The sequence below is a fragment of the Corythoichthys intestinalis genome, chromosome 9 (genome assembly GCF_030265065.1).
Source record: "Corythoichthys intestinalis isolate RoL2023-P3 chromosome 9, ASM3026506v1, whole genome shotgun sequence".
NCBI classification, from domain to species: domain Eukaryota; kingdom Metazoa; phylum Chordata; class Actinopteri; order Syngnathiformes; family Syngnathidae; genus Corythoichthys; species Corythoichthys intestinalis.
In genome coordinates this window covers 7,042,417-7,064,753 of record NC_080403.1, presented here as the reverse complement: position 1 = coordinate 7,064,753, position 22,337 = coordinate 7,042,417, and the positions used below count along the sequence as shown (strand labels likewise).

General features: G+C 39.6%; 1 protein-coding gene across 1 annotated transcript in view; it reads right to left on the bottom strand.

Moving 5' to 3' along the window:
• Positions 1–18,657, bottom strand: part of camk1a (calcium/calmodulin-dependent protein kinase Ia) — a 47,343-nt gene extending 28,686 nt beyond the window's left edge. Inside the window, exons 1-4 of the mRNA XM_057846142.1 lie at positions 18,500–18,657; positions 13,448–13,566; positions 1,279–1,410; positions 519–593 (exon numbers count right to left, since the gene is read on the bottom strand). Coding sequence (XP_057702125.1) covers positions 519–593; positions 1,279–1,410; positions 13,448–13,533 — 293 coding nt within the window. The 5' untranslated portion in view covers positions 13,534–13,566; positions 18,500–18,657. The remainder of the gene's footprint in view (positions 1–518; positions 594–1,278; positions 1,411–13,447; positions 13,567–18,499) is intronic.
• Positions 18,658–22,337: the final 3,680 nt, after the last annotated feature.

The following is a 22,337-nucleotide window of genomic DNA, read 5'->3' as shown; positions in this document are numbered from 1 at the left end:
AATGAGAACGGGACGAAAATGCGCAATAGTTTCTGTCACATGTTCACAATGTGTGATATTTTATGTGTAGTTAGCCTACACCGTAGCAGTGTCTAGTTGTCTCACTCAAGACGGGCTGCCCCCCGCCTTTCCGACTTAGCAGTGTGTCGTCTCCAGGCTCCATGTAGGCTTGCACACACGGTAAGATTTGTTTTCTTGGCCAAAATATAACAATAAGGAAGTACTGCAAACAGTACAGTACTGTAATATGTTTGGAACTTTTTTATGACTAAAAAAAAAAAAAAAAAATTCAGTATCGGGTCGAGATTCGGTATTGGCAGATTCTCAAAATAAGGTGACTCGGACTCTGGTGCAAAAATATGTGATTGGGACATCCCTTGTTATAATAATAGGCAGAGTTTTATCAAAAAGCAAAAACATGACAGATAAATGAAATGACATATAGTTCTCTTAAACACCACCCCCTCCCCAGTTCCAAATCCACATCAGCAGCTTTTGAAATTTAAAGGAAAACTCACAGCTGCATGACGAGGTACAGATGAGACGTGCTTTCGAAGATGTCCTCCAGCGAAACGATGTTGGCGTGCTTGATTCTGAAAATGTTGTAAAAGGAATATTAACATACTTTATATAACATCCCTCCAGTGTTAGCAGTAAAGTGGTCACCAGATGGCATTATGGTTTGGCTATGTCAAACCTCAAGTGTAAGACAAGGCAAGGACATAATGGTGTTGGTCTGACGAATATGCTACTGGGAGTAGATTTTTAAACGACAGGAAGCGTGAAATATGCAGTGTGAAGCATTCAGCGTAGCATCTCTTGTCAGCATGTGAAAATATGTCACTTAACACTGTGGCAGATGATGGAGGATATTGCAGGGTGAGCAACTGCGCTCTTTTCCAGATTGTTGGTTTCCCACGTAATGCCCTTTTATTGGCTGAACGGTGACTTCAAATTTCAGTCCATAACCCCCCAACCCCCCTTGCTTCTTCTCCACCCGTTATGTCTCCTTCTTTTCAATACATTGCTGCAGGGAACTCCACACCATCACCGCCTCTGTGTGCTGTTGCCCTGGCAACAGGGACACTAAAAATAGGTCTATCTTCTTTACTCCTGACATTTCCGGTGCACAATCCTACTGTTTCTACAGACCCCGTGCATTTGCTTGCCAGTTCACGTGACCTCTCGCATATAATCTGCCTCAGTTTAAGCCATGTGCTTGACACGTCGCTTCAACTGGACAATGGGAGGGACCTACTGGGGGTGGGGTCCGCTCACCTGTGCAGTACTGCAATCTCATTCTCTACATTGTTCTCTTTGCCTTCCAGAGCTTTCTTGGGTATGCATTTGATGGCCACCAGCCTCTGGGTCCTCCTTTCCTCAGCGAGAAGCACCTCAGAGAAAGCTCCCCTGGGACGAAAAAAAATCAAGCAGTGGGCACAAAAAAGGCGGGAAACATGTAAGAATAGGGAAGAGAAGATGGGGAAGCTGAAGAGAGATCAAAGATAATACTGCATGACATCGCAAACACTTGCCTCATACCATAAATGTTGGCTATGAAATTGCGTACCCTTTTGTAAGTTGTAACTAGGGTGTAGTTGTGTTCAAAATTAACAGATTTGGAATAATTTCTTCTACTTTGTTTGGCTGAATGACCCATGTACAGCAGCATGTCACTAGACTAGGTTGCAAGTACTCTCTCCTATTTTGGGATACTCCTCATCTGCTCATGTTAGCAGACCTCAATGTACCATAAAACTTGACCCTCAGTCAAAGCCTTTCTCCTAGGGTTCTGGACTCCAACTACTCCCCCAGATGAACAAATCCAGGATCCTCCCCGCTCTGATCAAAGGGAAAAAAACGGTAACTTATTGACTTTTAAGATGGCAATTGAGCGGCATCATATAACATCAGAAAAACTGAAAAATCAATGTGGACAGTACTTCTACCATGTAAGTGAGAAAGTGAGTACACGCCTCGCATTTCTGCAGATATTAAGGTATATTTTTTCATGGGCCAACACTGACAAAATGATACTTTGACACAATGAAAAGTAGTCTGTGTGCAGCTTATATAATAGAGTCACAATTCCGCGTGAAAATGATGTAGCATTCATGCCAAGCCCGAGGGGGCAGTGCAGTTTTACAAGATGACAGCCAATAATGCACTTCCTTGGCTGGCAACAACCTCCTCAGCCCGGAAGCCAATAGACCCTACTCACCTACGTCACAAAATGACGTGTCGCTGTATCCGGCCGCCATATTGTCCGTATTTTTTAGACTTATTCTCATTGTTTTCAATTAGTCGTGCAAGTTATAGAGCAATTCGTGGAAGCCCTGGTGTTATCTGACGCTGTAAACTCATTGGATGCGTTGCATAAAAGGCGTTATGTGGAAACGCTTCAGTTTATCCATTCGCCAGATCCATATTTGATGCCTAAATCGATGTTTTTCGACCCACTGTCTTCGCCGTCTTTGCCTGACATCTGCTAGCTACCCTGATATTTACAACTATCTTGTCCACACAAAATCAGCCTATTCTCACGAAAGTTTGAAAAACTTTAAGAGCTTGGAAGCTTATAAATACTTCGTTGCTGGTTGGGTGAAACAGGTCCTCGTCCACGAAAATTCGGCAGGAATCTATCGTGTGCTCGGGAAGGTGAGTTACGAAATTTTCGATTCAAAATCTTTTGTTCTTGCTAACATCCACTGTCAAGTCTAATGTATTTCATGTCATTTGTCAATGGAGCTAAGGCTTTTAATGTTTATATGGTTTAGCGATAGCACTCTCACTACATACATATATAATATGTAATAAATATGAAGTGCGATAGCACTACTCCAGATTGTCCCTAGTTGAATTTATTTTTTGTCTTTTGACCTCAATAGTGAAATTGTAAATTAATTGTATGACAACTGTCTGATTATCCCCTTATAATTATATATTTTCAGGTAGTTCATTCACAACGTCTGAGTGTATGTTGTCGGCGATTAGCCTAGCAATGATCTTAATTGTGGTTGTCAGCCCAAAACCCTCTAAATATATATCAAATGCATCTTACCAGATATAAAATGACTACTACATAATCTGTGGTAGTCGTTTGGAGCCCAGTTTTCTCGTCGAATTGCAGCAGTCAATCTCGGTCTCCTCTCCGGGTCTCTCGGAATACGGTAAAACTTCAAGTCTCTCCGTCTATCTTCTCTGTTTTTGCAACCGACCGCCACACACGACTTCACCATTTTGATTATTAATGTTAACGAGCAGAAAAACACGCCATAATAGGAGGAATTTACGAAGCGCTAATGCATTAACATGACGAGTACACGGACAACATGGCGCGGGGGCGTGGCTGTGACGTCACGTGAGTAGGGTCTATATACCCGTCCACTCGAAGCAATGGCATCCTTGGGGATTTTTCTTTTGCTCCAAAAAGCACAAAAATGCGAACACTAAATATATTTAAATTACAAATATCATAAAAACAGTCAATAAAAGCCGACGTTCCGCCATGTTTGCTGTTTTGAATGTTTAGCAGCAGCAATTGTGCATGCCCAAAGTGACGTGTTCGAGTGCTGAGGTCATCGGGTCGAGAGGGTTCCATTTATATGCTTGCGAAGCAATCCCCGCAATCGAATCCTTCCACTTTGCAGGCAGGAATCAAACGTTTGCGTCTTCGTCTTCCGTTCCGTGAGGCCATTCCACATCACAATTGTTGCGTCTTAAATAGGCTACGTCTACACTAGGACAGATAATGGCCTTAAACGTGTAATTAGTTGGACTATACGGCATGTCGGCCACACTAGTATGCCTATTATCCAGATTAGTTGCCAGACGGATAACGTAGGCGGGTAATGTTACCCGCCGCCTAATATGGACTGCTGTCTCCGTACAACGTTGGGATATTCAGGAAGGGACGTCATGCCGTCGCTGTTTTTAGTACGGCATTACAGCATGTAAAAAATGGAGGTGGACGATCACGACGTGGCATTCCTTCTCTTTTTCTTGAACCTTCAAACTACGTCTCAATAATATGCTACAATTCAGTCCCCATTTGGGGTCCTCCTATCGCGGATGAGGTGGAGATGAGCATTTTTTACAGAGCTTTTGTCCCGAGTTGTCTCACATCAGCCAGCTGCGGGGCTGGCCCCTCCCATCTCCATGCCGACCGAACATAAGTACTGTACATAAAAATGCATAGAGGAAAATTAAACCCCGAAAAGTGACCTGCGTGGTACCCCCAGTCAAAGAAGCGCGCGATCAGTTTTTTTTTTTTTTCCAAGACAGCCTGTCAAAACTGTTGCCACTTACAGGATCTCCACTTATATGCACAAGCAGCCTGGTTGCAGCTTCCAGGAAATATACCCAGCGCCCCAAAATATGCTTCAATTTGTTATTTTCCAAGTGGTGAGAGCGTAACTGAGCATCGATTGTAACATCCCAAGTAATGATGTCAGGCTTTCGTTGTTTTAAAAAGATTTATTTCAATCACAACTCTGTTCCTGCTCATAAAAGCCGAGCGTGCTCTCCCTTCCACTTTCGCTCCTGCATGACGCGTTCGATTGCGATCACGGAAAAAACAGTGATCACAAAATAATGACAGTCTAGAAGGTGTAGTAATTTCGAAATTTGCCACGGGCCAGGAATGAGTTTCCGGTTCAAAGGTCATCCGCGCGGGCGATGACGTAACACATGAGGCTTCTCCTTTTTACGCATGCGTAGTTTGCGCAAATGCAGGCGTACCTTGCAGAAGCGGGGAGGTCCTTAAACGCACCTTAAACAAAGTGTGGACAGGTATAAAAATAATCGGCAAAATACCCTGGAGAAAATTATCCGTCCTAGTGTAGTCATTGGTGTGGCGGCGTTACCATGTAAACGGCACAATTGAGAGGCCTTTTATTTTGGTCATTCTAAGGTACACCTGTGCAATAATTAAGCTGTCTAATCAGCTAGTTGATATGACATACCTGTGAGGTACAATGGATGATCCCAACAAAGGAAAAGTGCTCACTATGACAGATTTACACAGATTTGTGCACAATATTTGAGAGAAATTTTAATTTTGTGTAAGTAGAAAATGTTTGAGATATGAGTTCATTTCATAAATGGGAGCAATAACAAAAGTATCGCATTCATTTTTTTGTTTGGTGTATGTGACAATGTATCGCTTAACACAGACATGTCATATCAAGTGATATGACGAATCATTTTGGCAATATGCCGTGAGCTGAAATTAATTAAATTTCAGGCGAGTGATGTGATGATTCAACAAATAAACAGCACTCTTTACTCATAATCTAGATGTACTTTTTTTGTATGTGGCTTGCGTGGTAGTTATTGGATGAATAATTCGAAGTGGCTACATTACTGAGAAAGGGATGGGATGGAAGGGTCTAAGAAAAGCTCAAAAGATTGAGCCCACAGTCGTGCAGTCATTTTACCGGAAGAGTGGCTAACTGTGTTCAGAAAAACGAAAGAAAGAAAAAAAAATAAAAGAAGAAACTATCTTTAACCTGTTCAATAATAGATACAGCAAATGTAGCATGGCTGTTTACCGAAAGAGACTAGTCTGCATTATGCATTATGTCGAGGGGGAGAATGGCATGTATTTACACAGGAGCGTGTGGGGAGCACAGGAGGAGGCCATGAACATTGTCAGCAACCGCAGGGAGGCCGTGAGACGGGAAAGGGGCCGAGTGGCCATCGGGTGTATCTGAACGTCTCACAGGTGCACACTCAGATTACAGGAACATCCCAGAATGAATGCTCTCTCACACAAAACCCAATATTTGTCAGTGACTCTCACAAATGGGAGCCTTGAGAGCATGTGCACAGTCACATGTTGCTACTGTTGCTGTGAGACACGTGTAATTAAACATCAACTTGCTCATTCCTCCTTAGAGACTTCGCTCTCTGCGGGTTTGCCTCTGAGCACTACATACTGTTATTTGGCTTGCCTGAGATTTATTTAAGAGCCTAGCACAGATCTTATGAAAGCATGGCTAAAAAGCATTTCAAATAATGTTATCTGTCTGTCTACACTCAAGTAGTATGATCCTGAACAACAACAACTACACTGTAAAAAGCATTTGTACTCTTTTTGCTTATTTTATGGTATACTAGCGTGGCCATTTCCAAAACACCAAAAAGGAGGACACTCTCTGGCATTTAGTATGGCAAAAACAATCTTAAAGTGCCCATGACAGCAAAAAGCATGTTTATTTCATATTTCACGCGGTATTTTATGCTCCTGAATGAAATGGACTGCTTGGATGTGTGTTGAAGCGATTGATTTATATATTAAATTTTTTGAATCCCGCTCTATAAAAATGAGAGACTTCCTGGATTGAGGAGGAATGCGAATGTGATGTCACCTGGGTCAGCATCTCACTATACAGCATTGCTTTATAGCATGCAGATGGACTGCAGATTCGGCTGATTTTGCGGATTAATTCGTTTATTTTTCGCATCACGCCAGCCAAATGTGCTGCAGGTTTCTGTTGTTGCACCAGGGAGAGGCGTGTGAGCCGGTTTGGGTTTCAAAATGTCCCCGTTCACCATGGAGATTGGCCAAAACAAGTCAGACAACTGTGGAACCATTGGACTCACGAGGAAGTGAGTAAACATCGTATTTTGTATGATTTCAAATACTGGGATCATGGCACACGTTATAATAAGGAGGTAGCTCACATTTTCTGGCTGACAATGCTCCTTGTCCACCGAGAATAACACTCGGCCGATGACCGCTAGCTTGTCGCACAACCCCCTCTGTCCGCTTTGCATGCCCGCTGGGAGAGCATTATACTCGGCTTATGCTCGTGCAGTTCTCCATATCGTCCAGACTTCCAGCCCCCTCTGCCCTCTTCGTGTGCCTTGCAATAGACCACTATCCTCAGGATTGGGGGACCGGGCAGCTACACGCTCCTCCGACGTCGGCCGGTTTGTCCGGCGGTCATTCTACAGCTGCGTCACTGGCAACGTGCATTCCTGCCCGCAGCAGGGGAACGACGAGTTGCAACTTGCTCGCCCGTTGGGGGTGCGGTTGCCGATCGGTGAAGACAATCGACAACCCCGCCGCCGTGTGATATCATCCAAGATAGTTTTGTATGATTTTTTTTTTGCTTCGAAAGGCGAGAATAAGACTTGAAAACGCCACTCGGCTCGGGCTAGCATGTCGGCTAATTGTCACGCCTCCTGGTTTGTTTACGCTCTCTGAAGCCAGGGCAGGGGAATGATAAAAGCCGGACTAACTCTGGAGGCATAAAATATAATTCGGGAGGCGCAAGATGTCGACAGGTTTGACCATTATGGAGTAATTTTGCCATTTCGTACTGAATAAATGAATTTTTCATTTTTCATTTAGCACAAGACTGTTATTTGTCATGACCATACCATTTATTTAGCAATTGGGGAAAAATACTTAGATAAAAAGAATATCCTGTAAAAATATTGGAGTAGAGAGATTTAAACAATGACATTTTGCGGCTCTCTTTGTCGCATTTTCCTCGTTCTGAATAATTCCCCCTCAATGGGCTGAATTCTAAATTAGATGAAATTGTGCCGACGTCATGCTCCAGCTGTGGATGCGAGAGCGCTGTAATGACATGCGGGGCAGATTAAAAGACTAATTTCTCGTCATCTGCGCGCTGCCAAATTGTTGTATATAGTCGAATCGTCGCAAAATATGATTCACATAATGATGCTATGGAGGATTTTTTTAAGCTGTCAAAGGCACTTTAAGACCCAACTAAAAAGTACTCCTAAAACAAATCTATTTTCTACATGATAACAATCCTATAACAATGCAGCAATTCTAAAATACTTTGTTCATCACAAAACAATTTATGTGATACGGTATCATGATGTGCTTTGTAGGTCTAAGTGTAACAGAAAAAATATTACGGGAAGGCAAAATACATTTGTTAGGACTATTTTCATTTTGTTAGTGCATCCTTCTCGCAAAATGCAGTGAAATAAAGCAGAATATTTAAGATTTAAAATGTGCATTTTGTTTTTGTCTTATAAAGAAATGCAAAAATTCAAATTCTTGTTCTTAATAATAGGACCTCTGACACTGATGATGACTAGGGATGGGAATTGATACGATTTTTACGATTCCGATTCCATTATCGATATTGATTAACGATTCGATTCTTTATCGATTCTCTTATCGATTCTAATTTCGGGAAAAAGAAGAACAAACATTTTGATTGTCATCGAGTTTGTTTAATCAGAAGTCACAACCTTACAAACTCACAACGAGGTCAAAAGAGGCCCAAAGCCTCAATCTTAACTGTGGCAATAAGTGGCAAATGCACAAGAATGTGTAACATTTTACTGAAACATTTTTCTCATAGAAATAAAAAATATTGGTATATATTGGCATATAGGTCGTTGTTCTGCCTTTGGCAATATGTGTTAAAGCAGAGGTCCCCAAACTTTTTCCTGTGAGGGCCACATAACTTTTCCCTTCTCTGATGAGAAGCCGGGGTCAGTTTGTAACAGAAAAAGTGTGACGATTGCAGGAGTGCGTAAATGTAAAAAAAATATTGTTTTTCAGAAAGCCACAATCAAATAACCCTCTGTGGATTCTTCACGGAACAAAAGTAAATAAAATAATAATATAATATAATATAATATAATATAATATAATATAATAATAATAAATAATAATAGCACTATAAATTAAATAGATAATAACCAAATAACCCTCTCTGAGTTATTCACTGAAAAAGGCCAGGAAATAAATAACACCACTGAGGGAGAAAAAAAACAAAAAAAATTCAAAATGCTCTCTGGAATTGTTCAGGGGGCCGGACCAAATATGGAGCCGCGGGCCGTAGTTTGGGGACCCCTGTTTTTATTTACCAGTATATTGAAATGCATGCCTTTTAGTTTTTATGGTGCTTGCACGCTCAAGTGGTGGCGCCCTTGCGCTTCCTCACGCGAAGAAGAACGCGGTCACGTGAAGAAGAGCGCGCTTACACGCGAAGAGAAGAAATGCCGCTTCCGAGCGAGTTAGTGAGAAAGGTAAACACTGCCACGAGCCTACGTTCTTTGTTAATGTTTGTAAAATATCTACAGAGGCAACGCCTGCATGTATCATCTTCTGTGTTGTTGTTGTGTGTTTCCACTCGCGATCGGACACTTAAATCCAGTTGTGTAGTGGTTTAAACGAGGTGCTAATGCTAGCGAACGCATGCTAACTGTTTGTTATTTCTGTGTTAGCAGCTAATCATCGCTGATTTACGTTGATGCAAACCTGTTTGTTATTGGGGAAGAAATTGATTTGTTTCATTTCTATTTTTAATTTCAAGTGATGGTTGAATAAAGTCAGCAAATTATACCAACGTCTTCTGCATCGTCATTTGGGAGTTTAGCTAGCTGTATAGCCAGGACTGAGCCTTAGCGTCTCGGTGAGGACAGTGCAGTCTATTCCCTCCCGATGCAGTTATCTCCACCTTGCAATGACTGCAAGTCACTTTGTTGTAATTTTACCTCGTGAAGTGAAGACACACTTTCGAGCGTTCGAACCAACGTGCTGTCATTGTTATGTTTACGGCGGCAATGCTCGTGCTAAACTATCGTAACCTTTCATTTTCACCCTTTTTTCCTGGTGAAGTGTAGCCAAACTTTGGAGCGAGTGGTTCTTGGCGCCATGCTAGTTTGATGCGTCTGGACAACAAGACACGTCACGGCGCAATATGCGTCTTTAGGGATCGTTAAAGGGATCGTTAAGGCTTTTTCGTTGTGATGTCGAGGCCTCGAAACACTCGGAACTGGTTCGGAATTGGAATCGGATTTCGATTCCCATCCCCTAACACTAATAGCCTATCATTTTTTTAAAATAAAGGTTTTATTTTCATATATACAGTGAGATGCACCTAATTACAAGGGCATTACTCCATCAATGTATTGCATTTGTCGTTTTTTTTTTTTCCCCCTGCAATTATTGTTTAAGTTTTTAATTTATTTATTATTTGTTCTTATTTATGAATTAGAGCACTTTACTGGAGCAGTATAATACAGTTGTGCTCAATCAAAATTGCTTTGAGTTCATGAAACATAACCAGAATTCATGCATAAGCCGCAGTAAAAAGTGTACGATTTGACAGGTTGGGACCGAATCTTCTCGAAGGCATCATAGTGCACTCCAGAAACTAGGTCCAGGCCTACCTGCTTTTAATTATTTATTCATGACTAAATGTATTTAGCTTCGGTGATTATCTGTTACTGCTGCGTTTTGTGTTGTCATCTCTTGTGCATTTAAGAGGATTGAATAACCTGTTAAAAAGACAAAACTAACTTTTTTTATTCTTCACGGTACATTCAAATTAATAAAAATTTAAAAGACTGCAAACGATTGTACTGCATTTTGTTATTTGCTTTTTACACAACTTACTAGAAAATGTAGCTGCAACATTCTATTCTACAAAAGGTCTGCCTAATTTACTTTGCTAAGGAATTGACCAAACTAATAATGGAAATTGATCAGCTAACTAACCGACTAAATCACCAACAGAACAAATTGTACAAATTGACAAGCTATTAACAACCTGTCTTTAACTGTTGTAAATGATACACTATGCGAGGAGTGGACTTAGCCATAGCCAACTATCAACTAACTAATGGAATGGGTCCCTCAATTTTACGTATTGAACTAACCACAATGTATCTGCAACGATGGTTCAACGGGCTTCAAGCCAAATGAGACGCGAGCACTGGATCAACACTTATGATATGCATTGTGTCTTTTACTGCAGTGTGTGTTTGTGTCACGAAGAACACACGACACAAGCACCCTCCTGTCTATTCCGCTTGAATGAGGACGTGTCGACCTGACACCGACTGAGCTTCAAACTGTGAGGATTAGCCAGAATTGAATATAATATTTCAACATAAATCAATTAACCTCACGCTCTGAATTCCTGTAAAAGCTTCTCTGTAATCTTCTCTCCAAGCCCGTAAGGAGCTTTTCATAGACGCGTTTGTGCCAGGTCCAGCAATATTGACAATATGACTCCAAATCCAATCTATATTATATGACCTAGAAAATGGTACCATAACATTACAAAGTTTAAAGTTTGTGAGAACTGAAAGTTACAATGCAACAGGAAGCATATATCATTAAATAAGTTAGAATAGCAAACAGTAGGCACAAGATGTCATGTATAGACAGCCTAAATTGCTTGCTAGTTAACTACTTAGTTAACTCACCACCTTACAGTGCTTACTAAATGAGTGACGAAGCTACCAAGTGCCTGTGAATATTTTCATTCATCCAGTTGACCTCATTTAATGGGCATTGTATCAGTTGCAACTGGACTGTTCTGGTTGTCATAAAAGTGCCTGTGACACCATAACAGAAATCTCACATAGCATTCTTATTGGAAGCAAAATCATATTTTGAGATGTTTCAACAATTTGGCAAAGCGCAGATGACGAGAAATGAGTCTTTTAATCTGCCGTTTAGCCCTGCCTGTCATTATAGTGCTCTGGCACCTCCATGGCAAACTTTTTCTACAGTTTGGCCTATCATCCACATGCACATTTACACAAGTGTTTTTAAAAACTGCGTCCAGAGTAAAGGTGTGCGAATTCTGCGTTTGTGGCGCCATCATGTGGACACTGATAGCCGAAGATTTAACTGTGGTAGCGTCATTGACTACGACAAACTTTGTCCCTACGTTACACATGAGACCAATGTTTTACATTTGGAGTAAATTAGATAGGTACTTTTTTGCTTCTTTTTATTTAAAAATTATTGCAGTGCTTCATATTGAAGAATACATGCGGAGGATGAGGTATTATGGACAATTATTTTTCGCGCATTGTTATGAATTTACTTAAAATTGAATGAATGCGGTTAGCTGTGGAAGCTTTTTTTTTTTTTTTACAAAAGTGCTGGTGAGGACATAATTAATTTTTCCTGATGTATTAGGGCAGGATCTTCGGTTTAAAAAATTAAAAAAAACTGCTAGGTGTAGACATGGCCTTAGATCAGTACTTCTCAAATAGTGGGGCGCGCCCCCCTGGGGAGCGCAGAGCAATGCCAGGGGGGGCGCATGTGACCTCGGGGAACATGTTTTATGTGTTTTTTTTTTTTTGCCGTACTGGAATAAAGTGTACTTGCACATCCACTCAGTAGGTGGCAGTGGCGCTCTCATTTTCAGAGTGCGCGCAGTATTTTTGAACTAAGGAAAAGCACTCAGCACACACAGACAACAGATATGAAGAGCAGTGTGCCACCGCCGTTTTCGAAAGCCGTTTTCCGACCGGACTCACTCACGCAGCGACCCACTGTCTTGTCCGGTTCTCACGTCGCCGCCCGAGAAGTGCCATTTTCGGCTTGGGATCGTCACGACGACTGCCCTCACCTACGGTTCTACCTCGGCCGCCGTGAATGCGCTTTTTTTCGTGCCGTTTGCCTTTTAGCTTTGACTTTTAATACAGTGGGTGATGATGAAAGACCACTGTTTACTGTGTCTAAAAATAATTATAGCAGATAGCAAGAAGCCAAATCAATCATTGTTAAGCCGCTTGATTTTTTCAGTGAAAACGTGCCGTATATTGCCAACAATCGTCCTGCTTTGTCAGTGTTATATCAGTAAGCCAGTGAGCATTGTTAGCATGCTAATTGAAAAATAACTCCACATCATTGCAAAGGAGGTAAATACTGTGAGCAGCAAAAATAAAAACTGTCCTGTCCAAGGACACTCCCCCCCCCCCTTTTATTCAGATTTGTTTTTTCGGTCAAATTTTTTGGCACATTGTCCTCATGAGTGAATGTTTCTAATCAATTTTAATTTGGTATTATTTACTGATTTTATTACATTTTATTTTTCTGTATCAAATGGTCAAAAATGTACCTTGAGTGTATTTTTTTAGTTTGGATGTGATTTTTTTTTTTAAATTCAGGCAAATTGATGCACATCAAATCTTCTCTGTTACAAACAAAACAATGTTTATAATAAAGTTACACTTTATTATAAGTTGATCTATGTTACTTTTTTTCTTTATTAGAAAAAAAGGACACAATGTTAGGCAGATGCGTATTTATAATAGTAATTTTATAGACAAATGATACTATATACAGTGGCGGCAGAGAGTTTGGGGGGGGCGCGAAACATTTACGTCTTCCTTGGGGGGGGCGTGACAGAAAATAATTGAGAAGCACTGCCTTAGATGGTCTGCAGAGAGGCCTGTGTCATCCCAACCAAGCTAAATAGCAAGCTAACTAACATTACAGTCAAACAATTACCTGCTAAATAATTGACTGTAATTCTATGCCAAATGTCGAACAGATTGACTCAAATACATCACAGCAATCACTTTACTCACAAAATTTGCCAGCATCAGCTAAGGAGGAGGAGTCAATATCAAAACCAAGTAGGCTACATCACTAGACATGTTTTAAGCAACAACACACTTTGGAGGCTTTCCAACTTACGTCCCGAGCACTTCTTTGAAGTCATAATGTTCTTTAATGTCGGATGTCTTCTTCTTCCACCCATTGCCGTCCTCTCCTAGAGGCATCCTGTCGCACTGATGGGATTCGCCACACTACAGCTGCAAAGAGAAAAGACAAGCAGTGTGCACAATTCATTTGTTAGCACTCTCCAAAACAAAGCACTGACTGAAATGCTGACTTTTTGTCATATGCAACTAAGCAAAAGCATCATGGTACAGGTTGGACTAAGAATGGGGTTTCTACTTGATTGGTGCTGTGGCATTCAATGTGCATACCGTAATTACATTTGGACTGCGGAGAGGATGTTGTAGGTAGTCTGTAAAAATAGATTCATGACTTGACTTATTCTGATATGATTAATGCTAAGTGCAACTCAGGTTTGACTCCACTGAATGACAGTCATAAAACAACATCAATCTAAAGATGCCCAGCTAATCTGTGGTCATTTACAGACACACTGACATTAATACCTAGGAACAATTTTAATCTTCAATTAGCATAAAATGTATGTCTTTAGAATTTAGGAAGAAGTTTGGAGAGAGCACAAGCTTGCAAACTCATCAAAGGACAGTATGATGTTATATTATATACAGTATATATATATATCTCATTTCATATACTGTATACTGTAATTTTTGCACTCTAAGGCGCACCTGACTATAATATAACCTGCCACACACCAAATTTGACACAAAGACTTAGTTATTCATAGATAAGATGCATTGGACTATAAGCCACAGCTGTCCTCACTGTAATATGGAATATTTACACCAAAAGATATTCACTGGTAACATTTTATTTGACAGCAGCATCATACGACTGCCCGAATTTCCCCTATCCTGAATTTCCCCTATGACGGATTAATAAAGTCTTATCTTATCTTATAAGACCAAATGAACCACTATGAATCTTTGAACCAATTGGTTGCAAAGCTTCATTGCGTCAAGAAGCTTGATTTGGCCATCACTGTTGCCTTGGGGGAGACAATCAACCTCCGGTGCCACCTGCTGTCAAAACTGTTGTTGTCCAACATGCCTCCTAGTATGCATTGCAGCGCTGCAGATGTCGATAACAATCAAAAGTCATGTTCTGTGCTAATTATTTCTTCAGTTACTCTTCCAGTTGTTTCATTAATTCCTACACCATAAGACTGTCTTTAGACAATCATATTTATGACATGACACTGTCCTGAACATTAATGAATGCTTTTGACAGATATGATTTTGTGTCATCGGGCAAATTATCTCACTTTTGAATGGATTTAAAACATCCGAGCTGGACATAAATGGAGTTAGTGACATAATTTGCCGGATGACACGTAATGACATCTGTCATATGCATTCATTAATGCCTATGATAGTGTCACGTCATGTGTTACCTATTAACCCAAATGCATAAACATATAAGCCCCACTGGACTAAAAACTGCAGGAGTCAAAATGAAGCAAAAAAGTAGCGGCTTATAGTCTGAATGAATATATATATGTATATATACAGTTGTGGTCAAAAGTTTACATACACTTGTGAAGAACATAATCTCTTGAGTTTCCAGTTATTTCTACAACTCTGATTTTTCTCCGATACAGTGATTGGAACAGATACTTCTTTGTCACAAAAAACATTCATGAAGTTTGGTTCTTTTATGACTTTATTATGGGTTAACAGAAAAAGTGATCAAATCTGCTGGGTCAAAAATATACATACAGCAACACGAATTAGCAATTTCTTGTGAGTGATTATTGACTTGAACAATCATTGACTTGAACAAGTCAGGAAAGTCACTTGGAGCCATTTCAAAGCAGCTGCAGGTCCCAAGAGCAACAGTGCAAACAATTGTTTGTAAGTATAAAGTGCATGGCACTGTTTTGTCACTGCCACGATCAGGAAGAAAACGCAAGCTATCACCTGCTGCTGAGAGATAATTGGTCAGGAGGGTGAAGATTCAACCGAGAATCACCAAAAAGCAGATCTGCCAAGAATTAGAAGCTGCTGGAACACAGGTGTCAGTGTCCACAGTCAAGCATGTTTTGCATCTCCATGGACTGAGAGGCTGCCGTGCAAGAAGGAAGCCCTTGCTCCAAAAGTGGCACCTTGAGGCTCGACTGAAGTTTGCCTCTGATCCCATGGACAAAGATAAGACCTTTTGGAGGAAAGTTCTCAAAGTCAAAGTCAAAGTTTGCTTTATTGTCAATTCTACCACATGTGCAAGGACAGACAGAGAATTGAAATTGCGTGACTCTCTAACCTCAGTGGCAGTAAAAATGAAATAAAAGAAATATATATAAAAATAGACAACTGTACAATCTGACAATGTGAAACACACGAAATAAAAACAGGTACTGGAAAAGTAGCAGACTGCAATAGTGCAAATGTTTTGTCCTATACACACACACGCGCGCACACACACACACGTATACATACATACATACATACCAACATGTATGATTGTGCAAAAAGGGTTATATAAAGTGACTAGATGACTATTTCTGTGGTCAGACGAAACAAAAATCGAGCTGGTTGGCCACAATGCCCAGCAATATGTTTGGAGGAGAAAAGGTGAGGCCTTTAACCCCAAGTACACCATGCCTACCGTCAAGCACAGTGGTGGTAGTATTATGCTGTGGGGCTGTTTTGCTGCCAATGGAACTGGTGCTTTACAGAGAGTAAATGGGATAATGAAGAAGGAGGATTACCTTCAAATTCTTCAAGATAACCTAACGTCATCAGCCCGAAGATTGGGTCTTGGGCACAGTTGGGTGTTCCAACAGGACAATGACCCCAGACACACATCAAAAGTGGTAATGGAATGGCTAAATCAGGCTAGAATTAAGGTTTTCGAATGGCCTTCCCAAAGTCCTGACTTAAACCCCATTGAAAACTTGTGGACAATGCTGAAGAAACAAGTCCATGTCAGAAAGCCATCAAATTTAACTGAACTGCACCAATTCTGTCAAGAGGAGTGGTCAAAGATTCAACCAGAAGCTTACCAGAAGCTTGTGGATGGCTACCAAAAGCGCCTAATTGAAGTGAAAATGGCCAAGGGACATGGTACCAAATATTAGCGCCGCTGTATATATATTTTTGACCCAGCAGATTTGATCACTTTTTTCTGTTCACCCATAATAAAGTCATAAAAGAACCAAACTTCATGAATGTTTTTTGTGACAAAGACGTATCTGTTCCAATCACTCTATCAGACAAAAATCAGAGTTGTAGAAATAACTGGAAACTCAAGAGAGCCATGACATTATGTTCTTCACAAGTGTATGTAAACTTTTGACCACAACTGTATATATATATATATATATATATATATATATATATATATATATATATATATATACATATGGTGGAAAACACAGACAAGGGTGAAAAAGCAGTTTCTGCTCTGCACCCCTCTTTGAAATAAACTGCTGTATTTTAAGCCAAAAGAACTGTTGGGTTTGATAGAAAAATATGTCTATATGCTGCCATAGCAGATTCATGGCGCAATTTGCCCCCAAACTATTTTAATTGTCCGTTTTACACTGGAAACCCCCGTTCATGGACATCGCGCAACCACTTTTGTTTCAACCTAGCTGTAAAAAGAAGGTAAGTAATCGTATTTATTATTCGAAATGTCTGTCATTTTTAGCTTAGAATCATTAATTAATGTCTAATATTTAGTTTAAAAAAATAAACAACTTTTTAAAAAATTATTCACTCGCATAATTTAAACTTTTACACAAATTACATCACAATGAAAAAATTTGCGTCTGCAAATAAGTCACGGATATCTACCTCATAGCTATCGCTTAATTGTATTTTTTTCCGTTCCTGTCGCATTTTCCCCAATATTTTAGATGATAAATAACCGATCCAAACAAAGAAAAATAAAAATATATATAAATAAATGTTTAAAAGGGTAAATATATGAAAATGAAAATCTCGACCACTCCTTCATGTCTGCGATTTCTGCACCGCGACCCTTGTTATATTACCATGTTACACCTATGCAGGATCTACCCCAGACTGTTTGCCTGTCAACCAGAGAGAACATGCTGATTATTGTCAACCGTCTATTCAGATTCACATTCAAACCAATGGCCAAATTAGTTTTTAATGACCCTAACTTGCATACTTTAGCAATGTGGGTGGAAGCTAGAGTATACCAAGAGAAAACCCACACAAGCACAGGAAGAACATGCAAAAGCAATGAAAATAATGTTTTAGTTCAGTTCAGTATGCTTTAGTGTTCCGAATAGAAATGTCTTGTTTATCCATTTATGGGATGTTTTTGTTGTTAGTTTTTTTCTTTCTTTTTTTTTTTAAACATACAGTACATGTTCACTCAGACACACAGAATTGCTAAAATTATTATTTTTAGGCAGATAACCCCAAGTGAGCTATTTGTTTCCTAATTTGTGCTAAAACACTATAAGGTAATTTCATAACCACGATTCTTAAATCACCTTTCAAGGGACCCAAGGACGCGTGACAATACTTTAAGCCTTCTGGACCTAACTGTACCTCATAAGGGGGAAAATAACGCACAACCATGCACATCTTTTGCTGACAGGCAGCTATAATGGCAGAAAGGGACCAACATGACAGCTGGAATTAGGGCAACCAAAGGCCTGTCACAAGAAAGCAAGCATAAATGAAGCGATTAAATATATGTATATATATTTATATACATAGATACAGTGTACTGAAGTCCAGAATGCATTGTCAGTAGAAGAATGGTGACAAATAAGAATCAACTCTGAAGTCGATGCAACATTTTTGTTTAAACTGCAATGCATTTATAAAGCTGTGCAATAAAAATAAGGATGGAACCAAAATGCATAATTTAGGTAAAACTAAATTTTGCTCGTGAGCGTGTAGAAAGCTAAAAACCACTGTGGGTGTACAGTACTGCACCACTCAAGGATGTGACACGCTAAGCAAGAACGCATCATTAGGTTCACATACGGATGTCACGCGCGTTCACTTTGTATTTTTGCGTTGATGAAAGACGTGGGAATCAATGCGCAGTGGTATAAAAACGTACCTAAATGGTTATCTGTGCCCGGGGTTGTGCGCTCCTTGCCTCCGAGAGAGATGAGCTGCTGCTGGCCGGGCTTGTGCGCAGCGCCGCTCCGCTCCGCTTGTACTCCAACTGACGTCAAAGACGAACGCACGTCTGTGGACGTAGTACGGCATTAAATCCCTTTGGATGGAGAAAAGGATAAAATGCAGTCTCATTTCACTCAAAAATTAGCATTATAAAATCAATGAAACAGACCCAGGCATTTCCAGGCACAAAAAAACACGTGCAAAAATGAATGAAAAATAACTTAAGCCATTATCTAATTCAAGTTATTTTTTGCTAAAAAATGTTAGTTTCTACTCGAGTTTTTTGTTGTTGTTGTTGTTGTTGTTGTTGTTGTTGTTGCTGTTGCTATTGGTTGCAGTACAGTTCCAATTCAGCAGAGGGAACCACCGTCCTGCTATGGGACCTTTTCTTTGTGCCACCATACAAACAACAGGATCTCAATTTCCAGTTTTTACGCTTGCTTTGAACCACAACAAACCATGTCTACATGCCTTAATTCATTGGATTTTTGCCATGCGATTGGTCGAATAAAAATCTATCCATCCATTTTCTGTACCGCCAATCCTCACAAGAGTCACGGGGGAGCTTGAGCCTATTCCAGCTAACTATGGGCAGAAGCTGAATCGGTTAACTCAATATATTTGAAATATGAAATAGAAGTTTCTTCTCTTGCACCCCTCTTTAAGATAAACTGCTGTATTTTAAGCCAAAAGAACTGTTGTGTTTGATTGAACAATATGTCTAAGTAGCATTACACTTATATGTTTTTTGTATTTTTTTAAATATAAAAACTAACAAAATAATCAAGAAACACAATTGCATTGCCAAAAGAAAAAATATATACACTTTTAATCCTCTGCAACAGAAAAAGAGGAAATGCAGTAGAGTAACATGTTTGGAACTTTTGTTTAGAATGTTTTTTTTTTTTCTTTTTTTTTTTTTCTCAGTATCACATCAGGACACTTTTATTGGCAGATTCTCCAAATCGGGTCACTCGGTGCAAAAACATGCGATCCGGACATCCCTATTTTAAATAATTTAAAGTGGGCCGGTTTGAGGCATGAAATTCCCGGGCTGAAAATGAGTCCCACTCTGGCCCTGGTCTTAGTCATATTTTTGTCGTTTCAAAATGTGTTCGTCTTCGTCTAGTTTTAGTCAACGATAACTCAGACAAATTTTGTCTAGTTTTAGTCGAATTCTCCAATTCCCAAAATGTTTTCATCTATAAACTTCAAAAGTTTTAGTCTATGAATAAATAAAAGGGTTCCAACAATTTTGAAAGATGAACATGACAGACGAGCACATAACCGTCTACTCGGACATTACCATTTTCATGATGGTAATACACACTCAGCAGGAAAAGCCCATTATTTGCAATTAATTAACCTCAACTGGACACCACAAACTGCATGTAAAATGTTTTCCAAGAGTTTAAAAGACACCGAGTCACCGTGCTAAATGCTAACGCGAATGCTATGCTCACTCCATGCTAATGCCACAACTTAGTTTAGTGTGTGATGATCACTCAGCACAGACCCTCACATGAGTGACACGACCAAACGCTACTAAATGTGTTCTAACTTCATCTCGTTTTCGTGTCGTCAGACGACAACTGGCATCCATCTCGTTGTTTAGTCTCCGAAGACACGTTTTCAGCGCGTCATCGTGACGTCATCGTCATGAAAAAAATTGTTTAATGACGAAATATTCGTTATTGTCATCGTTGACGAAGACAACACTGCGTTGCTGATTATGATTATATGGAAGTAGATTTGTGTCTTTATCGTTCAATTAAAAAAAAAAAGTTGCTTCAATCAGAAAAAACATCTCAATCAAGAAAAATGGCACACTTTTGAATTTATTAAAGAGATAAGGCATCTTTGAGTAAACTTTGAGTAAAATTTATGTATCTCGAGGGTGTCCTGTTTTTTGGAAACCCACCCTAGACTATATGCTACCATAGCAGTTTCATGCCGTGATATGCCCCGGACTATTTTTAATTTGTCCATTTTACCCAGGAGACCCCCATTTACATACACTGCGCAACCGCTTTTGTTTCAACCTAACCATAAAAAGAAGGTAAGTAATTATATTTATTATTTGAAACGTCATTTTTAGCTTTGAATAATTAATTGATGTCTAATAGGTCACGGATGTCTACCTCATAATTATCACTTATTTGTGTTTTTTTTTTTTTTTTTTTTTTTTTTTTTTTTTTTTTGTTACTGTCGCATTTCCCCCGATATTTTAGATGATAAATAATCGATCCAAACAAATGAAAATTGGAAGAAAAAAAAAACGTTTAAAAGTGTGTCCTCTTCTTTGGAAATCAAAATATGGTCACAGATTGTGTGTTTGCTTTATTTGGGTGCCTACTTTCATGAAAGGGTAGACAGGAATGAGTGTGTTGAAATATGTGTTAAACATGCTGTAAAACTGAACTTATCCGGAGTATATTATTTAGTAAGATTGACTACAAAATAATAATTCAAATGAAAATACAGGATAAAAGCTAAGAAAACAACACACAACACTCATTTGACCCATACAGCAGAGCAAAATCATTTGCTTGGATATTGGCCAGCTCCAGTTTTTGTGACGCAGAGGAACCATTGAGAGACCCGCAGTCGGGCAAACTAAGAATGCTTATTGGCATGTATGTATAATATGTATAAAAACACACAGTGCGTATAATAAGTATTCACCCTTTTGGGTGATTTTCCCATTTATTGCATTCATAAATCAATTATGGCCCAAATAAATTTGTTTTTTTTCTTAACATAAAAATATTGGGAAAAAAATGTTTTAAATTCAAAGTGAAAACAGTTTTCTACAGAGTAATTTCAACGAAATAAAAATATATGAATTAAATTATTTGTTTGCTTAATTATTCATCCCCTACAAGTCACTCTTTCGTAGATGCACTTTTGGCTACAGTCACAGCAGTGTATGTGTGGATAAGTCTCGGTCAGTGTTGTACATCTGCCCACTGCAAATTTAGCTCCATTCATTTTAGCAAAACTGTTGAAGCTCTGTCATTTTGCACAGGTATCGGGATTTAACAGCCCTCTTCAAGTCCAGTGACAATTCTTTATAGGACTGAGGTTTGGGCTTTGACTCAGACCTTCCAGAACATTAACCTGTTTTTTTGTTTTGTTTTGGTTTGTTTTTCCATTCCTGTGTAGCCTTTGCAGTATACTTTGGATCATTGTCTTGTTGGAAAACAAATCTTCTCCCAAGCCGTAGTTCTCTTGCAGATTGTAGAAGATTGGCTCTGAAGATTTCGGGCTATTTTGCAGCATTAATTCTGCTGTCTATCTTTGCGAGCCTTCCAGGTTCGGCTGTTGAGATACATCCCCACAGCATGATGCTGCTAACACCATGCTTAACAATGGGGATGGTCTGTTTTTGGTGATGTAGTGTTTGGAGCTGTGTCACTGTTGAAGTCATTCTAGATCTTTAATAGAGTTTGCTAAAAAAAATTTTTTTTTTAAAAAGCATGTGGAAGACTGGTCTGATGAAACCAAAGTTGAGCTTTTTGGCCAATACACAAGACATTATGTGTGGCGGAAACCAAACACTGCACATCATATGCGCCATGTGGTGTCTGATTTGAAAGGGTGCACAGTGTACTTGGACTACTTGCTTGTCTTTTCAGATTCCTGAGAGGAGCATGTCCAGAAAGTTGAAGCCTTGTTCAAAACACTGGAATCAGCCAGGTTGACCTTAAATTTGGCAGTGTACGTTTGCCAAAGATATAGTCACTTACCTTGCTAAGGTTGTTGGTTAGGGT